This window comes from Camarhynchus parvulus, chromosome 3 (genome assembly GCF_901933205.1).
Source record: "Camarhynchus parvulus chromosome 3, STF_HiC, whole genome shotgun sequence".
In the NCBI taxonomy this organism is placed as follows: Eukaryota; Metazoa; Chordata; class Aves; order Passeriformes; family Thraupidae; genus Camarhynchus; species Camarhynchus parvulus.
This window is the reverse complement of record NC_044573.1, coordinates 68,295,444-68,313,011: the sequence shown is the minus strand read 5'-3', so window position 1 is coordinate 68,313,011 and position 17,568 is coordinate 68,295,444. Positions and strand designations below refer to the sequence as shown.

Genomic DNA, 17,568 nt, shown 5'->3' with positions numbered 1-17,568 from the left:
TATATCTTCATAAATATTACATCAGTATGTTGGTAAGGGGTATCAGTGTGCTCCCTTCATAGGCAAAAAAATATTGTCATTGAACTTCAGAATTGTCTGTTAAATTTAGATGAATGGTCAGAGTTGCCTCCACTGTGATTTTTTTTCCATTACTGTAAACTTTTGCAATGACTTATAGCAATGGTAGAAAATTTCACTCAGTATAAGCTGCATTTAGGACCTTGCCTGCCCCATTGCTCTGTTTGCCTGACCTGCTGCCATTAAAATCTGCTAAAAGGAAAATTTCAAAAAAGGAAAAACGCAGCTGTCAACCCTTGAAACCCTCTTCCTTTTTTTTCATGAATTCTTTTAAATTTCGATGGAAAAACTTAAAACATGCAGTGTCTTTTTTGAAACAGTCAGAGAGGGAAATTGCTCCCACTCATGTCACAGAAGACACAGGGAGGATCCAGAAGAGTGCACTGGTGGTTTATAGCAAAAAATTACCCCAAATTAGGAGACATTCAACATAACAGGAAGTATAAAGTTTTTTATATATATTCCAGTAAGATTGCTAATAGTAGGAGTGATTTGTGGAGGGATAAAGCAGAAATCTCTAAGGGACATAGCAACAAGATATTTGCTACTTCTTGTGAAGCCAAATGGTAAATAAGTTGACAGGCATCATAAGTGCTGCTATTTAAAAAAGCAAAGTAGGAAGCTGAAAAAGATGTAATGAAAAGCAAGATTGACAAAAGGAAATACCGGAGGGGAATTTTTTGGATTTGCATGGAGCAGATCTGCAGATTTCTTTGTGCAGGACATGGGGACAAAATCCCATGGGAAGGCAGATTGTACAAAGGGACATGGGGCAGGAAATCTTCCTTGCTGGAGCCTGTTGCAACCAGGGTGATCCTAAATTGACAGCTTAAGCAAAACCTCCAGGAAGACAAATGAAATCTAAAGTTGGTGTTGTAGAAGCTCATTAAACTTGTACCAGAATTGAAAACAAGATTTGCAGTTGGTTTTGTAACAGTTTTAAGATGTGATGACAAGCATGATAAATGGGAAATTCTCATTAATGGGGGAAAATGAGAGATAATTGCTATTATTGAAACCTTGTGGGACAATTCATAAAATAATAATACAGAATGGGTGCTTACAGCCTGCTTGAAGACAGAGTGGCTGAAAGAGGTGGAGAACAGTGTGCAACATTGAAGGTACTAGTACCTGCCTTAAAGTTAATTAATACAAGGTTCTTGAGTACATATCAGTCTACTAATTAACAAACCTGGAAGGAAAGTACTTGCAGGGATCTGTTGTAAATGGAACATGAGGTGGACTGCTCCTTGAGCCCTTTACCACTTGGCTATAAGAAGCATATAAAGAAAATACACTGTTGTATGTTACACTGTAGATGAAACACAGGAAAAGGTGAAATGTAATTAGCCAGAAAACAGCAAATGATAATTTTCTAGCATTAAATGTACTACATCCAGTACAAGGTCATTTGGCTGGTGCTTACACTGATGAATTAATCTAGAAATTTGTTTTGTGTAGGAATAATCTTAATTTTCTGACATTTAATGAAACCAAAAGATATTCCAAATGGTGAAGTTGCATATTTGAGTGTTCAGGAAGAATAAGTTTCAAAAGCAAAAGGGAAGTGTGACTAACTGGAAAGTGAAGTGTAAACAACAATAACAACAAAAAAAGCAACACAAACCCAAGAAGGACTCTGAGGAGGAGGGTAGTAAAAGTATTTCCTGTGTCACTGTTGAGACAGAATCAAATAATAAAATAATACAAAATGAATGGAAACTAGTTATGAAGTGCAGGAAAATTATAAAATAAAGGTCAAGGGCAAATATATCCAGTCAGATAAAAGATTTCAGTAAAATTGTAGCTTTGATGTTTTATGTTATCTGAATGTTACTGGCTTATTCTTAGCCAGATGGGTGAACTTTTAATAATGATGTGCAAAAAGGAAAAGGTTTGGCAAAAGATAAGTGTTCTAGGTGAAGTAGAGTGAAGTATTAATTTTACTGAAGGATAGTGAAATAATTTTCAGTCTCTAAATAGTTAACATATGTTAAAAATAGCCTGCAAATACATTTTGTATCATTGGAGTCCTGTAAAATTAGGCTGAGGTCTCTGACTAGCTTTTTCTTTTTGATAAATGTTAAAGTGCAAGAGAAATTCCATGTCTAGAAGGATGCTTTATGCACTAGAAGAATGCTCTATGTGTCAGTATTAAAAAACAAACAAGTAAAATTCACACATGCTTATGATGATGGGTGGAACTGCAGGCTGAGATCTCACTGTTGGTGAGATTTTAGTCCAGGAAGGGTAAGCTGATTCTGGATGCATGCAGTGGATGATGAAAGAATAGAAATGAAATTAATTTTCCAGTCTCCCTGACTTTATAGGAAGGGTTGAGTTTTGAAGATCCTGTTCTTATGGAACAGCATAGGAATGTGGCATTATGCAGTCTCAAGAAAGTATTTGTTAAATAGGTTGCTAAGTTAGTTAACTAACCTATAAAAAGAAATACTGATGAAGGTGTGTTGTTTGTAGCAATTCTAATGAGCCCATTTTTATACTAAGTCTGATGTAACAGTTTTTTTCCTTCAGGAGTTTTGAATATAACTTAAATGATAATACAAACTTGCTGTAAATACAGAGTACTGTGTGTATGGGGAAGGAGCAATGAAGACAAGAATGCTGTGTGCAGTTTATCAGAACTGGTATTTTGAGGAAAGGGTTGGGGTTGTTTACTTTTTTTTTGAGAGAGAGTTTGTTTCATTTTGGGTTTTTTTACATCTAAGAGTAGACACAGCCTCCTTTCACTGTGTATTGGATCAAAACTGGATGTCATTTTAGGAGGAGGCTTTTGTGTTTGAGCTACTTATTACTTTTTAGGCTTAGCCATCTCTAAAATGCAGGAACTTGAACTACCCCATGATCTTTCCTGGTTTTAAAAGTGCCTGAAAGTAGGGATGTGAGGGAGTCAGGGTTTCTGCTGCCTGTTGGCAGCTCTCACTGCTCCTGCACATACAGTGAACAAGTTCAGCAGCCACCAGGGTAATGTGTCCAGTCCACCTTGAGGGAATAACCAGCTCTTATCCCCCTCATAACTTCTGGGAGTAGGCAATGCTTCTTAGTCTACAATCAATCTGTGCAGTCAGTTCAGACGGAGTTTTTCCAAGGCTTGTAACTTCCTTGGCTTTGAGGGGGGTTTCACAGGAAGGGTATGGGACATTTCCCTCGTACCAAGCAACCTTTCTTCCAAATTTGACATATCTGGTCTGCATCATGGAAGTACTTACAAGTTACAGTATTATCTTGGAGTTGCAGTAGTAGTTTTTGAGTTTTCTGAAACTGTTGTATACCGCTGCTCATGTGGGCGTTGGTAATAATTGCAGCATGAGTGGACAGCACTGTACTCAAAACTTGGTTAATTGATTGCTTTGGCTATCCATTACCCTTAAGGGTTCCAGAAAAAAGAGTAAGTTTTGCAAGACTCAACATGTGAAACAACAGGTGCTTTTGTTGTGTTGGCAAAATAGCTTATCACTCAGGTGACTCTGCTTTCACTTCGTTGCTGCAATCTGTCTTCTAATCTGGTCTTGGGTAACTGTTACAGTGCATTCCAAGGGATAAATATCCAGACCTAAAAATCTGCATTTGCTGGTGTAGGATTAAGGACATGTGTTTGAAATTTACAAAGTGATTTTGGTAATACAATATTTTATATGAACAGCCTGTAAAACTTCTTTATTTTCACTGAAGTTTCCTTTAAAATAAAATCAAAATTCTGTTTTAAGGGGAAATATTGAAACATTTTCCACTTTGATATCACATGATTTCATGAGATGTTAGCTAATAGATGAAAATAGCAAATCAGCAGTTGGTAATTTGATACTATTTATAACATCTCCTAGTTTAAGTAGAATTTTCATTAATAGCTGCTTTTTAATTAATACCCGGGGAGTTAAGAGTTGATACCTTTCTGGTATTACCATATTTTATTCTTGTTTCATATATTAGCATCAAACTTTTTCATGTCAAGAGTATAAAGAGTTATTTCTATCTAAAATAATGCATCAGATACTGGTAATTACTGCTTGTCCATTAATCTTCATAAAAATAAAATACAGAGAATATATTGCATGCAATGCTGATATGACATGCAGTTGAGTTGCTAAGCTCTTGTGTTGATGCTAAGCTCTTGCATCAATTTGTAAATGCTGGTTTCCCCGATGAGGACAATCCCAAGTTTTAGCTAACTTAGTTAATATCAAATTCATACACTTTGCTTTTTTTCTTTACTAGCTATGTGAACATGTGGAAAACCAACAAAAAACTGGATGAGAGGATACTGATCTATTTTTGTTGCTTTAAAGCAAAGGAGGAGCAGTTTTTCAGACTGACACACCAGGGTTTATGTGGCAGAGTGGCACGTGCTGGTCTTTGTCATGGGCATGAAGTAGTTACCCAGTACTAGAATGGAGCCCTGTGAATGTGCTTCTCCAGTGTAATTAGACAGGAGGACTCTGCTTGGTTTTCATCAAAATAAAACATAGCCACAGGAGACTGGGACAGCCACCAGGCAGAATAGGCACATACAGTTTCCAAATTTTAATGCTAATGTTGACTTCTCCCATTTTTTGGGGCCTTTAAGTACTTTCTTTAAGTTTCTCCATCTATACAATGAAGGAAACACTACCAGTGGTGTTATATTCTTGCAAAACGTTATTAGTTAATTGAGTTAAATGTGTGAATGAAAGATCACCAGATGCCTTTAAAAATAAAATGTATATATTAACTTGATTTTAAAATCCCTATATATACATATATATGTATATATGTGTGTGTGTGTATATGTATATATATACATATGCACATATGTATATACATGTATATATATACACATATATATGTATATAAGCAGTTGTGCAAATATAAGTCTTGCCCATTTTAGTGTGTTCACACATGAAGAACGCTGTTCATTACACCTTAGAAAAAATCAGTCTCTACCAGTTCCCTTTCTTCACTTCCCTTCTAAAATTTTCCTTTAAAGATTGCAATAGCGACAGTTTGATCTGTTGTAAATAACGCAGCCGACAGCGTGGCTGGTGTGTAATCGTGATGGAGCTGCGGGAGTCGGGAGGTGCCGAGCTGCTCTCGGTGCTCCCCGGGCTTGCACGCAGCAGCTGCTGCCCTCTGCCGGGATTGCCGCCTGCGGCTGCTCGGGCACGGCAGGCTGCTCCTCCCAGAGCCTCAGCTGCTTTGCTTCATGGATCCTCTAGGCTTGCCACTAGGTAATCCAATAGATCCCTTCATCCCGCTGTGCTGTACCAATGAATGTAGTGTCTTAAAACGATACTAACCATTAGCTAACATACAGTAGCGTTAAAACTCTGCAAATAAATTTAATATCAGTATTTATGTTGTAAAAGGTTATCAGACTGTGAATTTGTTTTCCTAATAGTTATTCAATGTTTCTGAAAGTGGCAAAATAGAATTTTTGTGTAGATTAACACAACAGATAAGTGGTAAACTGTTTCTATTAGGTTGTTGTTCCATTGCAATAGGCACATTTTATAAACCAGGAGGAAAATGTAGTTCTTAACTTGAATAGTTTGCACTTCAAAGTAAAAGATGTAACTAACCTTTAAGAAAAAGAAAAGAAATAAAAAACTCACCATTTTCAAATGTATCAAGTGATTTGGAAATGCAAGTGTCTGGTTTTGAGTCAGCTGAATGTCTGCCCTTCATGATGACATAACTCAGCTGCATTTATTGTTTAATGATTCTGAGTAATTTTGAGGGAACTGTTTTATCTTCATTAAAAGCTGCTGAATGTATCCACAGTATAATTTGGTGTCGTCTTTAGGACTGTAGGATTATCAGGTATAGGTGTAAATAAACATACCATAGATAAGCACTATTTCCAGTAACCTTAGAATCATAGTTTTCCTTAGTTTGTGATCTTAGTTTTATTCCTAAGAGATTAGCTTTTGTAGCTCATTTTGTAGCTTTTTGTAGCTGAGTCTTTTATTAGCTACATTTGCTTTAAGGATTTAATCAGGCTCTCTACCCCCCAAAAATTTGGCTTATCTTATTCACAAGCATTTTTTTATAAAATAAACTGAAGAAACTTATTTCAGGTGGAAATATTGCAATACAGTTATATTGTCAGTCAAACCACCTTTCTGTTTTATATTTTATGTGTATCAGAGCTTAATTTTTAGAGGGCACTCCTTTCAATGAAAGCTGCATAAACCTTGAGGGTTTGGATCCTATACTTTATAGACCAGGTAATACAAGCTTTTTGAAGCTCATTGGAATTTTAAGGGTTTGCCTTTTTTTCTTAAATTCTTGAATGTACTTCTCTCTCTTTTTCAAAGCTTTTTTGATCATGGTTTTGAAATCTTAACAGTAAGTGTAAATACTTAAATAGACCTATATTTTTTTAAGCCTTAACTATTTTTGGAGCCCATTTCATTGATAATGCTATACTTTGGAGTTGGAACTGGAAATTTAGCAGTGAGAACTTTTAGAGCAGAAACATGCCTTTTCTATGCTTCCAGTATTCAGCCAGCTTTGAGCATATTGTTTAAAAAAATATATAAATAAATAAAAGAATGGGAAATTACAAGCATCTTCTTAAGCAGAAAAGCAAAGATCTGAAACAACTTTCCACTATGAAAAATGTGACTATAAAACTTCTGTTGTAAGAACAAGGAAAATTGCTTCTTAGCAGGATTCTGTGGTGAGATAACATGAGATAGCAAGGGGCTGTGCTTGGTACAGAAAATGTCTTTCACTCCAGGGTTTACAGATCTTAGATTCCTGCTGTCCTGCTTGGAACTAGATGGTGTTTAAGGGATCTTGCAACCCAGACTGTTCTATGGTTCTGTGATTTGCACTGCCATCAGTAGCTTTAAATTTTTTAACCAAGTTAGCCATGCACTACCTCTTCCCATTTTTATTTAAACTTTAGCATACTGTGGCATCATATATCATGCCTTGGGTTTTTCTATTCCTTTCTTGGAGTTATGACCTTGACACATTATCTCAGTGCTCTGTTTTATGAGCTTCACTAGTGATAGCGTGTTGTTCATTTGGAAACAACAGAGATTTTTTTGTTTGTTTGTTTATACTTAAAGATTAAGTTGTAAATATTACCTGGTCTTAAACTGGATGTTCTCTATAGGAAGTTTTGGAGTGTTAAGAGTGTCTGCACAAAATTATAGTTACTGTCAATCACGAGTCTTCAGGATTGGCTGGAACTGGTCCTGGAATATCTTGCAGCACCAACAAAAATACATATTGAGATGACATATACTCTTCTATCATATGTAAAACATTCTGTATTCTTCAGACAGTCTCTTAAAGGTGATATACTGGGCCACTGATGAGTCAACAAAGAAAAAATGATGATTTATACTATAATTAAATGAACTCTATAATAGAAACAGGAGACGACTAACTCTACAACAGCACACCGAGAGCTCAAAATAATAAACATCCTACTTGAACTGAGATGATGATAGCTGAAAATGCATTAAGTAGACAGAGAAACAGAACAAATAAAGGTGAGAACTCAGTCAAGCTGGTTGAAGTGGAGTAAACACTTTGTCAGGAGTGTAGACCATGTTAGGGCTGATGTGTTTTGCATTAGTATGATGCTTGTAAAATACTGACTCTTGGCATCAGAGCTAATGACAGAAAACCCACAACATTTTACAACATATACACATGCAGAAACAATAATACCATAAGAAAGATTCTTACCTATTAGTGTTTTGGGTTTTTAAAATAATATTATAGCTTGTGAAAGAACTGGTAACAAATGGTAAGTGACAGTCATTACATAAATGTCTTATTGTTCTGCTGTTGAGTTTTTCATCAATAATCGATGAAACAAAAGAGATCAGACAGTACCAGAAACACACATCAAATGAAGTTATTTTTACAAAGTTAGGTTCACAATGTTATTCAGAGGATGAGATTAATCAGGCTAAACTTTTAGTAAGAGGATTACATATATATGTATCAGTATTAGGAGGATTTGTGGCTTCATTAGCAACTTCAGAGGAAGAAATACCTTCATGTATGCTGCTAACTAAAGTGAAATACTTTCTGTGATTGGTTGAGATTCACAAAATAAATTTCAGCTCTGGAGAGTTATACAGAGGACAGTGCTATGTGTCTAAAATTGTGTGCCTCTAGTCCTGTAACCTACTCTGAGCTGGTGTTGCTGCCAGTCGAGACCCAGAGTGCTTGCTGCAAGGTGAGGGAAAAAGGGCCTGAAGGCAGTAAGGCAGTGCTATGAAGGTAGGGGAGGGCTCTGGGCTGCTAGAACAGCAGGAATTTGCTCCTTGATGGAGCTTCTGTATATGGACTGTACAGCTAGAGCCTCTGGCAGTGGCACAGTCTGGCCTCGAACCCATTTCCCTGTCTCTGTTCCTGTGTGGCAGAGGTGGTATGTGGGTGCTTGTGCCAGCCTCATGCCAGGTTGGGGGCACCAGGCCAGTGAGAATGTGAGTTGAGAAGCTGCCAGGGTGCCCCTGCATCATGGTCTCTTGCATTTGGAGCATTTTGAGTTAGCTGGTGGGTTAGACCAGCTTTGAAGCAATTACAGAGAGCATGGAAACTGGGCCTATAGCAAGGACAGAGGGATACAAAAAAGGGCTCTAACCTGTCACCAGAGCACTTGCAAACTTGCTGGCGGTTCCTTCTTTTTACACTGAGTAAGACAGAAGGAAATTACAGGACTTCCCAAGACAAGAATAAGTCATGTTAGGAACAAGATTAAAAGCTTTGTCTTTCATCTCCAGGACTGTCTCTAAGCTCCAAAAGCAGGGAGTTTTGAGAACTCATCTGTGTAAGGGACTACTGCTGATATCAGCTGAGCCATGTGTAACGGCAGAAGGGCTGACTTGGCATTTCAGTTGTGTCTCACTAGACTTGAGTCTTGTCAGGGAGGTACCAAATTTACTCTAATAAAGTACTCATGCTGCTAGACTCAGATCTTTCTCAGTGCAACATTTTGGAGTCTCCAAAGCACGTTTCTGCCAACATTCACAGAATATTATCACTTGGTGTTGATGTTTCAGAAGTTCTTGTTAAAGCTTGAAATGTTCTGCCTTTTATTACCTTAATTAGAGGAATTCTTGAATTGCTTGCTTTTTGCACTGCTGAGGTAGATTGAATTCCTGTTTGACTAATAAAGATGCATATTGTAACCTTCTATGAACCATGCTATTATGTCTATATGAAAAGCAGTACAAGTATTACATCTTCCATTCTTCCCATTTGAAATGCATTAGCCTTATTTTTGTCTTCCACCTGTTTCTTCCCTCTGACTACCCAGGTTTTTTAATCTCCTGTTTGGATATCCACCAAAGTTCTTATCTGTATAGCTCATTAGTTGGGCACTTCAGTTTGCCCACTTTGCAAAAGTTTGTACTTTAATTTTAGTTATTTATTTATTTGTTTTCGGAATCACCTTTTAACATCTGGTAGTTTGAGATGAGGAGGGTGTATTGGTATGGTTTGTGTGAGAAAGTTTGTCACATCGGGTCGGGGCAGAATAATTCCTCAGGGTTTTGGGTTTTGGCAGAAGACTGCTTGGGCTCTTCATGTGATAAAAGAATGAATCAGCATAGCAATGATTTCTCTAATTTCTTACCTAAGGGGAGACATGAGAAATTCTTACCTTTCTTGTGTACAGTGAGATCACTGCTGTTCTCCCTCACAGGTACTCATCACACAGGCATACTTGGTCTCCTCTGTGTTTAACAGTGCTTCAGTCCCAAGTATGGAATAAAATTACCAGTACCGAAACTATTTGCTTCTCACTAATCTTAAAATCTCCAGCAGCATCCTGGTTGTGTTGCTTTTAGTGCTCCCCTTGTTTTTCTTTGCACTTGATACTCTGGCTGTCCAGATGTATCACTTGTATCTGGTGGCAAGGTGTCCAGTGAGTTTGCTCTGTGTTGTTTCCATCCATCAGTTCCTTCCACTTTCTTGAACCTTTTCCTGCTTTATTTCATCAGAATATTTTGAGTTCAGCTACTCTGGTTTATCCAGGTAGGATTTTGGTTTTTTCAGAGGTGTTGTGTGAAGCTTTGCTGGTGGCCCTCATGATGATGAGGTTTTGGTTTCTGATTATCAAGTCCATAGTAGTAACTGGTGGACTGAAATGGAGGGAGAAAATAAACATTAAATATAATTCTCAGGGGAGAATACAGCATATACTACTCTTAAACACTGCTCAAAAGAATTGAAAGATTTTGTAATAATTTTTTTCCATAGATGCTCCACGGAAGTTGAGTGCTTGGGAATGGGAAAGCAGGGTGATTTGTGAGACTGCAAGTGGGAGAGCTGGTGGAGAGTGACAGGCTTTAAGTACCTGCCTGGAAGGTTAGCTTATTCCTATTAATTTTCAGAAGAATTTTTGGAATGCCATATGGGCTTCCCTCTGCTGTGCTTGTGTAGAGACCATTTCTACAAGTTTTTTTTATTCTAGTATCTAAACAAAACCCAAAGTCCTATTCATGAGCAGCTATTGATAATTGCTTAAAGTAACTTCTTGCAGAAGTGTTCTAGTTAAGAAGTTATGTTTGGCCTACAACAAATTAGTCTCATAATTTCAGTTAATGCACATATTTTATATTTAGTGGTTTTAAGGTATTTGCAGTACTGCAGTGCTTTATAACAGTATTATACTTGGTACAGCACATGGTGCAGGTGATTACCTGGGATGGGAGTTGTGACCACACAAAATGCTGCTGAACTTGTTCTCTGCAGTAGCTGCAGACAAGATTCTGAACTATTTGTACAAGTAAAACTGATGGACCGAGTTCAGGAGTACAAATTTTAATAGCTCATGATAAAGTACAGCCTGTGGTACTGATAGGACAGATCTTGCAGAAAAAAATACCTTCCATGTAATGAAAAAGTAATTTTAGAGGAATGTACTTGAATGAGCTACTACTATTTGTGCATATTTTCTGTTGATGGTTTAGATACCATGGTGGTTTAGAAAGAGAAACTAATGAGTTCTTCTTGAAGATTTTTATTTCATCATTACAGGAGAAACCATGAACAAAGGAACTGCTGCAAAATTGTATTTTTGTCTGTTTCCTCATGTTTTCCATACTTAAAAAATAACATACTTACTCAGTCTGGATTAGTCCTGGGTGAACTAAATGTGGGTCTACTTAGGATTTAGTAACTAGCCCTATAAATTTGCATTTAAAAATCTTGCTGCTAGAAAGCATCCTAATAGCTATTCAGATTATTTATGCTTTAGGTTGAAATCACATCTTCTCTGGATTATGGTTTATAGTGATTATTTTATTATTTGAGATTGTCAGAGAGAGATCATAATGTTGTCTGGGTGCAGCAGAGCCACATTTTTCACTCTCACTGTTCATGTATGTAAAGCCAGGAGTATGAACACCCACAGGTGCCTATGTCCTTAAGGGCAATCAAGCATTCCTCATGCAAGACACAAAGGAATAAAAAGAAGATTATGATCTGGACTTTACAGCTCTCTTCTGTTACTGTAGCTTGTCAAGATACAGAGTTTATGTGTCATTCTATCATGTGTTTCCATTGCTTATGGTTTGTTTTGTTTCAGCCTCTTGGAGCCAGCGACTATTTGGAAATATCAAAGCATTTTGACACAGTGTTTGTTCGTGACATACCACTTCTTACAATAGCAAAAAGGACACAAACTCGTCGTTTCATTACTCTTATTGATACCTTTTATGAGCATAAGGTGAGAACCAAGCCTTTCCTATATGCAGAGGAATAATATTGGGAGTCCTAAAACTGATTGTTACTATTGGTTTGAAATAACGCTTTCTGTAGTAATGGTTTGGAAAACATAAGCAGAATGAAGTAGCACTGCAAAGAAACATCATTCCAGCTTCACAAAAAAAAAAGGGTCCCATTTCAATAAAGGCAAATAAACAGATTTTTTTTTTTTTTCTGTGAGTATTAAGCATGAGCATAAATATAAGCCTGAGCTCATTTGCCTTTTTTGAATGGGGATGTTCTTTCCTAACCGAGGAAAACAACAGAAGCCATGTCATTATTTTAATAATGAAAGATTGTGCTGCCAACTGTGCTGGAGTGAAATGGAGTTTTTTAGATTTTAATCTGTATGGGCAGTTGGTCAGGAATCAGTGCCTTTTTGATCAGGAAGGAGGAGTTAATAGCACAATTACATCATAAAGTTTAAAGGAAACAGTCACTGTAGGCTTTACATTAGATTGCAGAATTGCTCATGGAATAATAATAATGTGATTATATTTGCACACACTTAAACATTTATGCAGTTGGAAGTGTCAGTTGAGGTTGGTTCTTATCAAGAATGTTCTGGCATGGGTTGTTGATTAGAAAGGGCCAAACTCAGCAAGGTGTTGAACTAACTCAGTGTATGAGTAGTCTCATTCAATTCAGCCAGACTCAAATCAGTGTCATTCAAATTAGCAAGATTCTTTATGGTTGGGAAGTGGACATTTGCTAAGTCAATATGCTAATATTAAACTAATGGGTTAGAAATAGGGGGATGGTCTGCTCTGTGTTTGGGCTGTCATTAAGAATTGCAAGCAGTCACTTTCTATTACTTCCTTCATAAGGAAAACCACAAGGTTAAACTCCCATCAGAAGTAGTTGGGAAAAATACCTGAGTATATTTGTGGATGCCTGTCCACAACTCAAACATCTTGCTTGCATGCTCTCAACAAGAGTCCCCTTCTATAGTATTATTTCAGTCTGTCTTCATTGCAGCCCCCATCTCGCACTGCATGTTATATCTCTTCCCAGCAGACATGAAAACAGCATCATTATTTTTACTAGCAATTAACTTACTGGAGTAGCACAGATGGAGACAGGAAAGGCTTCACTCAGTCTTCTGAAACTTGGAATTTTGGAATTGGAAATTTGGAAATTGGAAATTTGGAATTTCAGTACTCTTTTAAATAGTGCAGTGTATCTACCCACTGAGAGGAGTCTCACTATGGGTGAAAAGTAGGCATTGTTTACTATACAGCTGTTATTTTAGAAAGTAAATTTTGTGGTGAACTCATTGCCTGTGTAGCAGATATTCTGGGTATTTGAAAGCACAGTTCGGTTCTGTGAGTAAAAGTTACATCAGTTGTTATTGAGAAAAAGATGCTGTAAGGTCTGTCTGACTAAGTCAGGTAAATCTGTAACAGCAGTGCTAATAAGAGAAAGGAAAATCATTGGGGAAAAACACTGCCAATTTAACTTGAAGTTTGCTGTGCATGGATGGTGTATTTTACCCTATTTCTGTAAAGCCCAAAGGATGACACTGTTGTTGCCTCTCTCCTCCTCTCAGGTGCGCATTATCTGTTCTGCGGCAGCTCCTCTCCAAAGCTTGTTCCAGGTGAAACAGGACAGTGCTGAACGGCAGGAGAACAGAGTCTTGATGGATGATTTGGACTTGAGCCAGGTACACGATTTTAACATTGTCTCCCTTTTGTAACAAAATTGGGTTTAGTCTCATAATTGCACAGCATTTTAAGAGGGGGAATAAGGAAACATTTAACTATAGATATGCTGCTTTTTTGCAGTGTCTGTCACTCTGATAATTACATGTTGTGCTACTTATTCATAGTCAAAGAAAGTATCACTATATGTAGAACCATTTTGTTTAAGTTTTAGGGTAATTTTGAATACTAATCATTGTATCTGTTCAGTCATATATGAAAATGCTGATTTAAGTTTATCACCTACATTTAAAATACAGAAATAAAAGATAGTTTGTTCTACCTGTTCCTAGACTACAGAACAGCTCCTGAGTCCTCACAAACAGCACTACTTTACATGTTACTTATTCTGTTTTTCTTTTTCCCTGTAGCTCAGTTATTGCTAATAACTTTTAAAATAATTTTTTTCATTGGTGTACAGTTAGTCAGAAAAGGAATAGATAGTTAACCTGTTATTATGTTGTTTAAAAACCAAATTATTCTTTTTGCTGTATTCCTTCAGGAGATTATGTAGCTGAAATAGGTGCTTTTCTTTAATTTTTAGACATCAGTTTTAATGTTTTGGTGCCATGCTCCTGTCTTGTTTTGTCAAAGCACTGAGCCTTAGGAGTTAGATAGGATGCACTTCAGTACAGCCACGAGTCTCACAGGTGTGTGGTGCTGTTTTTGTGTATTGATGTAGGATTCTGCCAAAGGACTCTCCGTGTTTACAGGAGAAGAGGAAGTCTTTGCCTTTCAGCGTACTCTCTCACGGCTCACAGAAATGCAAACTGAACAGTACTGGAATGATGGGGACAGAAGCAAAAAAACATAATTAAAAGTTGAATGAAATCACCAGGAAGTAAAATTACAGCATGAAATCACCAAGAAGAAAAATTGGAAAAGCTTCAGAAAAGCCCTGGAAAGCTTTTTAGCACAACTTGAATAATAATTGCACTTTATCATCTGGACCATGTTTTCTTTCATCAATAGTTTTTTTTAGTTTCAGACATGAGGTCTCAGTTATTTGTCTGTACCACCAGTGTGTGGACATGTGAAATTCTGCCTTCATTTGTTCTTCTTCAAACATGTCTGGCTCCATGTAGTGGTGGTGAATGGGATTACCTCCAGCTGGTGGCTGGTCACCAGAGGTGTTCCCCAGGGCTCAGTATTGGGGCCAGCCCTCTTCAATATCTTTATGCATGGTATGGCCAGGGGGATCAAAGTGCAGCCTCAGTAAGTTCACAGATGATGCCAAGTTGGATGGGAGCGTTGAGCTGCAGGAGGGCAGGAAAGCTCTGCAAAGGGATCTGGACAGGCTGGATCAATGGGCTGAGGCCAGTTGTATGAGGTTCTACATAGGCCAAGTGCCAGGTCCTGTCCTTGGGTCACAACAACCCTGGGCAGCACTAAGGGCTGGGGCAGAGGGGCTGGAAAGTTGCCCAGGGGAAAAGGACCTGGGGGTGCTGGTAAACAGCAGCTGAACATGAGCCAGCTGTGCCCAGGTGGCCAAGAATGCCAATGGAATCTCAGCCTGTATCAGCAACAGTGTGGCCAGCAGGACCAGGGCAGGGATTGTCCCCCTGTACTTGGCACTGGTGAGGCCTTAGTTTGAGTGCTGTGTCCAGTCTGGGCCCCTCAGTACAAGAAGGACATTGAGGGGCTGGAATGAGTCCAGAGAAGGGCAATGAAGCTGGTGAAGGGTGTGGAGCACAAGTCCTGTGAGGAGCAGCTGAGGGAGCTGGGGGTGTTTAGCCTGGAGGAAAGGAGGCTTGAGGAGGCCTTATTGCTCTCTCTAACTGCCTGAAAGGAGGGTGTAATGAAGTGAGGGTTGGACACTTCTGCCAGGCAACAGTGACAGGATGAAAGGACAGAGCCTCAAGCTGCTCCAGGGGAGATTCAGGTTGGACATGATGAAGAATTTCTTCACTGAAAATGTTGTCTAGTATTGCACAGGCTGCCCAGGGAGGTGGTGGAGTCACCATCCCTGGAAGTGTTTAAGAAATTGATGGACATGGCACTTAGAGCTGTGGCTTATTTGATAGGGTGAGGTTTGGACAAAAGTTGGACTTAATGATCTTGGAGTTTTTTTCCAACCCTAATAATTCTCTAAAATATACCTTCAATGTTCAGGAAGTTTGATTGGATTATAATTTTTCTGGAGAATTGGTCTACAGACAAAGTTAATGGGCTATGCAGAGTCATTTTATGATGTCACGTGAAGTGGGCACTTTGAATGTTTATGCACTGCTTCTGTTATGTATAATACTGCTTGCACAAAAGAAAAATCAAATGCTTCTTTAAGAAACTCCTATTGTCTGTGCTAGAATCCTGGAACTCCTCTGTAGTGTGTTTTGGTTTTGGTTTTTTTTTCTATTCTCTGAGTCTAGCTATGTGTTGACATTCAGGCTCCAGGAGTTTGTTTTTTTTTTTAATCAGACTGTTGCTTAGTCTGGTTCATTGAAAGCTAATGGTTTTAACCAAGAGAGCACCCTGAGGAGGAGCTTTAAGGTACTTGAAGCTGCACAGGATTAAGATCTAAGTAATGGATGAGAAAAGAGACCTTGATAAGACAGGATATGCTGTAACAATAAGTGCAAGTTCATATTCTTCCTAAATTTTGTGGTTCTTGCAAGCCTGGATATGCTGCCTCTACAGCAGTAACATCTCTACCTTGAATTTTCTTCTGCTTCTTCTACACCAAACCTTCCACTGCTGCTGTCACACCTGCCCTGGTCTGGGGGAAGCAATACTCAGTGCTACTGAGGCAATACATCCTGTTACCGTAGGAATGTGTTTTATGGAAAAGATAGGATAGGAACCGATACCTCAAGACACATCACCCATCCTCATGTTTGTAGTTGGAAGCTCTGTTTTAGTTGAAGATGCAGTGGGGTCATTCTTGATTTTAATCTAACCGAAACAAAACATGGTATGGTGTGTATTGGTTTATTGTGTATTTTTATAAAGTAATCTTAAGAGCACATATAGAACCTTTGAGTAGAAGAAAACCATGTAGATAGACTGAAAAGACTGTCCTCATGTCCTAGGGAGGAGATACATAACACACTGTCCCCAACTTTAAGAGGTTTTGTTGGATTTTGCAACATGACCTTTTTCTGTCTGTTACCAAGCTGTCTCCCATCACAATTACAAAAAGCATCCAAAAGGGCCTTCTGGGCAGCAGGGAGGGGAGAGGTCCTGTGCCCTTACTTTTGTTAGGGAGCCACATGCTCAGTTTTAGTTTTCTGTTTTGATCCCTTCTGCTTGTCCTGGAAGTTACTTCCTCTGGCTATACCTGCTCTTCAAATAATTTTTAAAGCCTATATTTATAGTTTGCAACTAATGGAACTGTATTCCCACAAGGGTGACTACCATGGAGAATTTTAATGCATATTTATGAAAACTCCAATCAGAATACATTGTTTATACTTAAGAATATCCAAATAATTGTTGTATGCTTTCAGAGATTTGGATTAGGTTTCTCAGCCGACGGACTATTGACATTCATGCATGTGTGTCTGTATATACAAACACATATGTATATTTAATTTATACATGTACATATAAATCTAGATAAAACTAATATATATAATTTAAATGTGTGTGTTTCTGTATTTATATGTGGCACTCTATACTTGTCAGCCTGGGACTATGCTGATAACTCTCCTGAAGCTTCAGCCTTGACTTTTTTTGAGTAGCATTCAAATGCTTTCTGCCTTGAACCAGAATGTGTTGTAGGCAAATGGGAGATGGTGGTAGATAACCTAAGGCACTTTACATCTGGATATTTATTTATATTGGCTTAAAACTGTGTTATGCGTGTATGTCCTTCTCTGTCAGGTGGTACAGAGGAAATGTGCAGTCTTGCAGAACACAGATGACACTTCTGAGACATATGGGAGAGGAGGTCCTGGCATGTTCTTCATTCCCATAGAGACTGTCTCAGGCCAGGGAAGTGAGGTGTTTCTCCACTGTCTGTGTGGGTGATGATGAAGCTCCTTTAACCACAGGATCCCTATTTGTGTTCAAACTGCTACTGCTTTGCCCATTGGTATTTGAGGCTTTTCTG

At 38.2% G+C, this 17,568-nt stretch overlaps 1 protein-coding gene across 3 annotated transcripts in view; it reads left to right on the top strand.

Moving 5' to 3' along the window:
- Positions 1-15,144, top strand: part of AFG1L (AFG1 like ATPase) — a 59,977-nt gene extending 44,833 nt beyond the window's left edge. For all 3 annotated transcript variants that reach the window (XM_030945121.1, XM_030945120.1, XM_030945122.1), the window contains exons 11-13: positions 11,639-11,779; positions 13,367-13,480; positions 14,200-15,144. In XM_030945121.1, the coding sequence (XP_030800981.1) occupies positions 11,639-11,779; positions 13,367-13,480; positions 14,200-14,331 (387 nt within the window). In that variant the 3' untranslated portion in view covers positions 14,332-15,144. The remainder of the gene's footprint in view (positions 1-11,638; positions 11,780-13,366; positions 13,481-14,199) is intronic.
- The last annotated feature ends 2,424 nt before the right edge of the window (positions 15,145-17,568 follow it).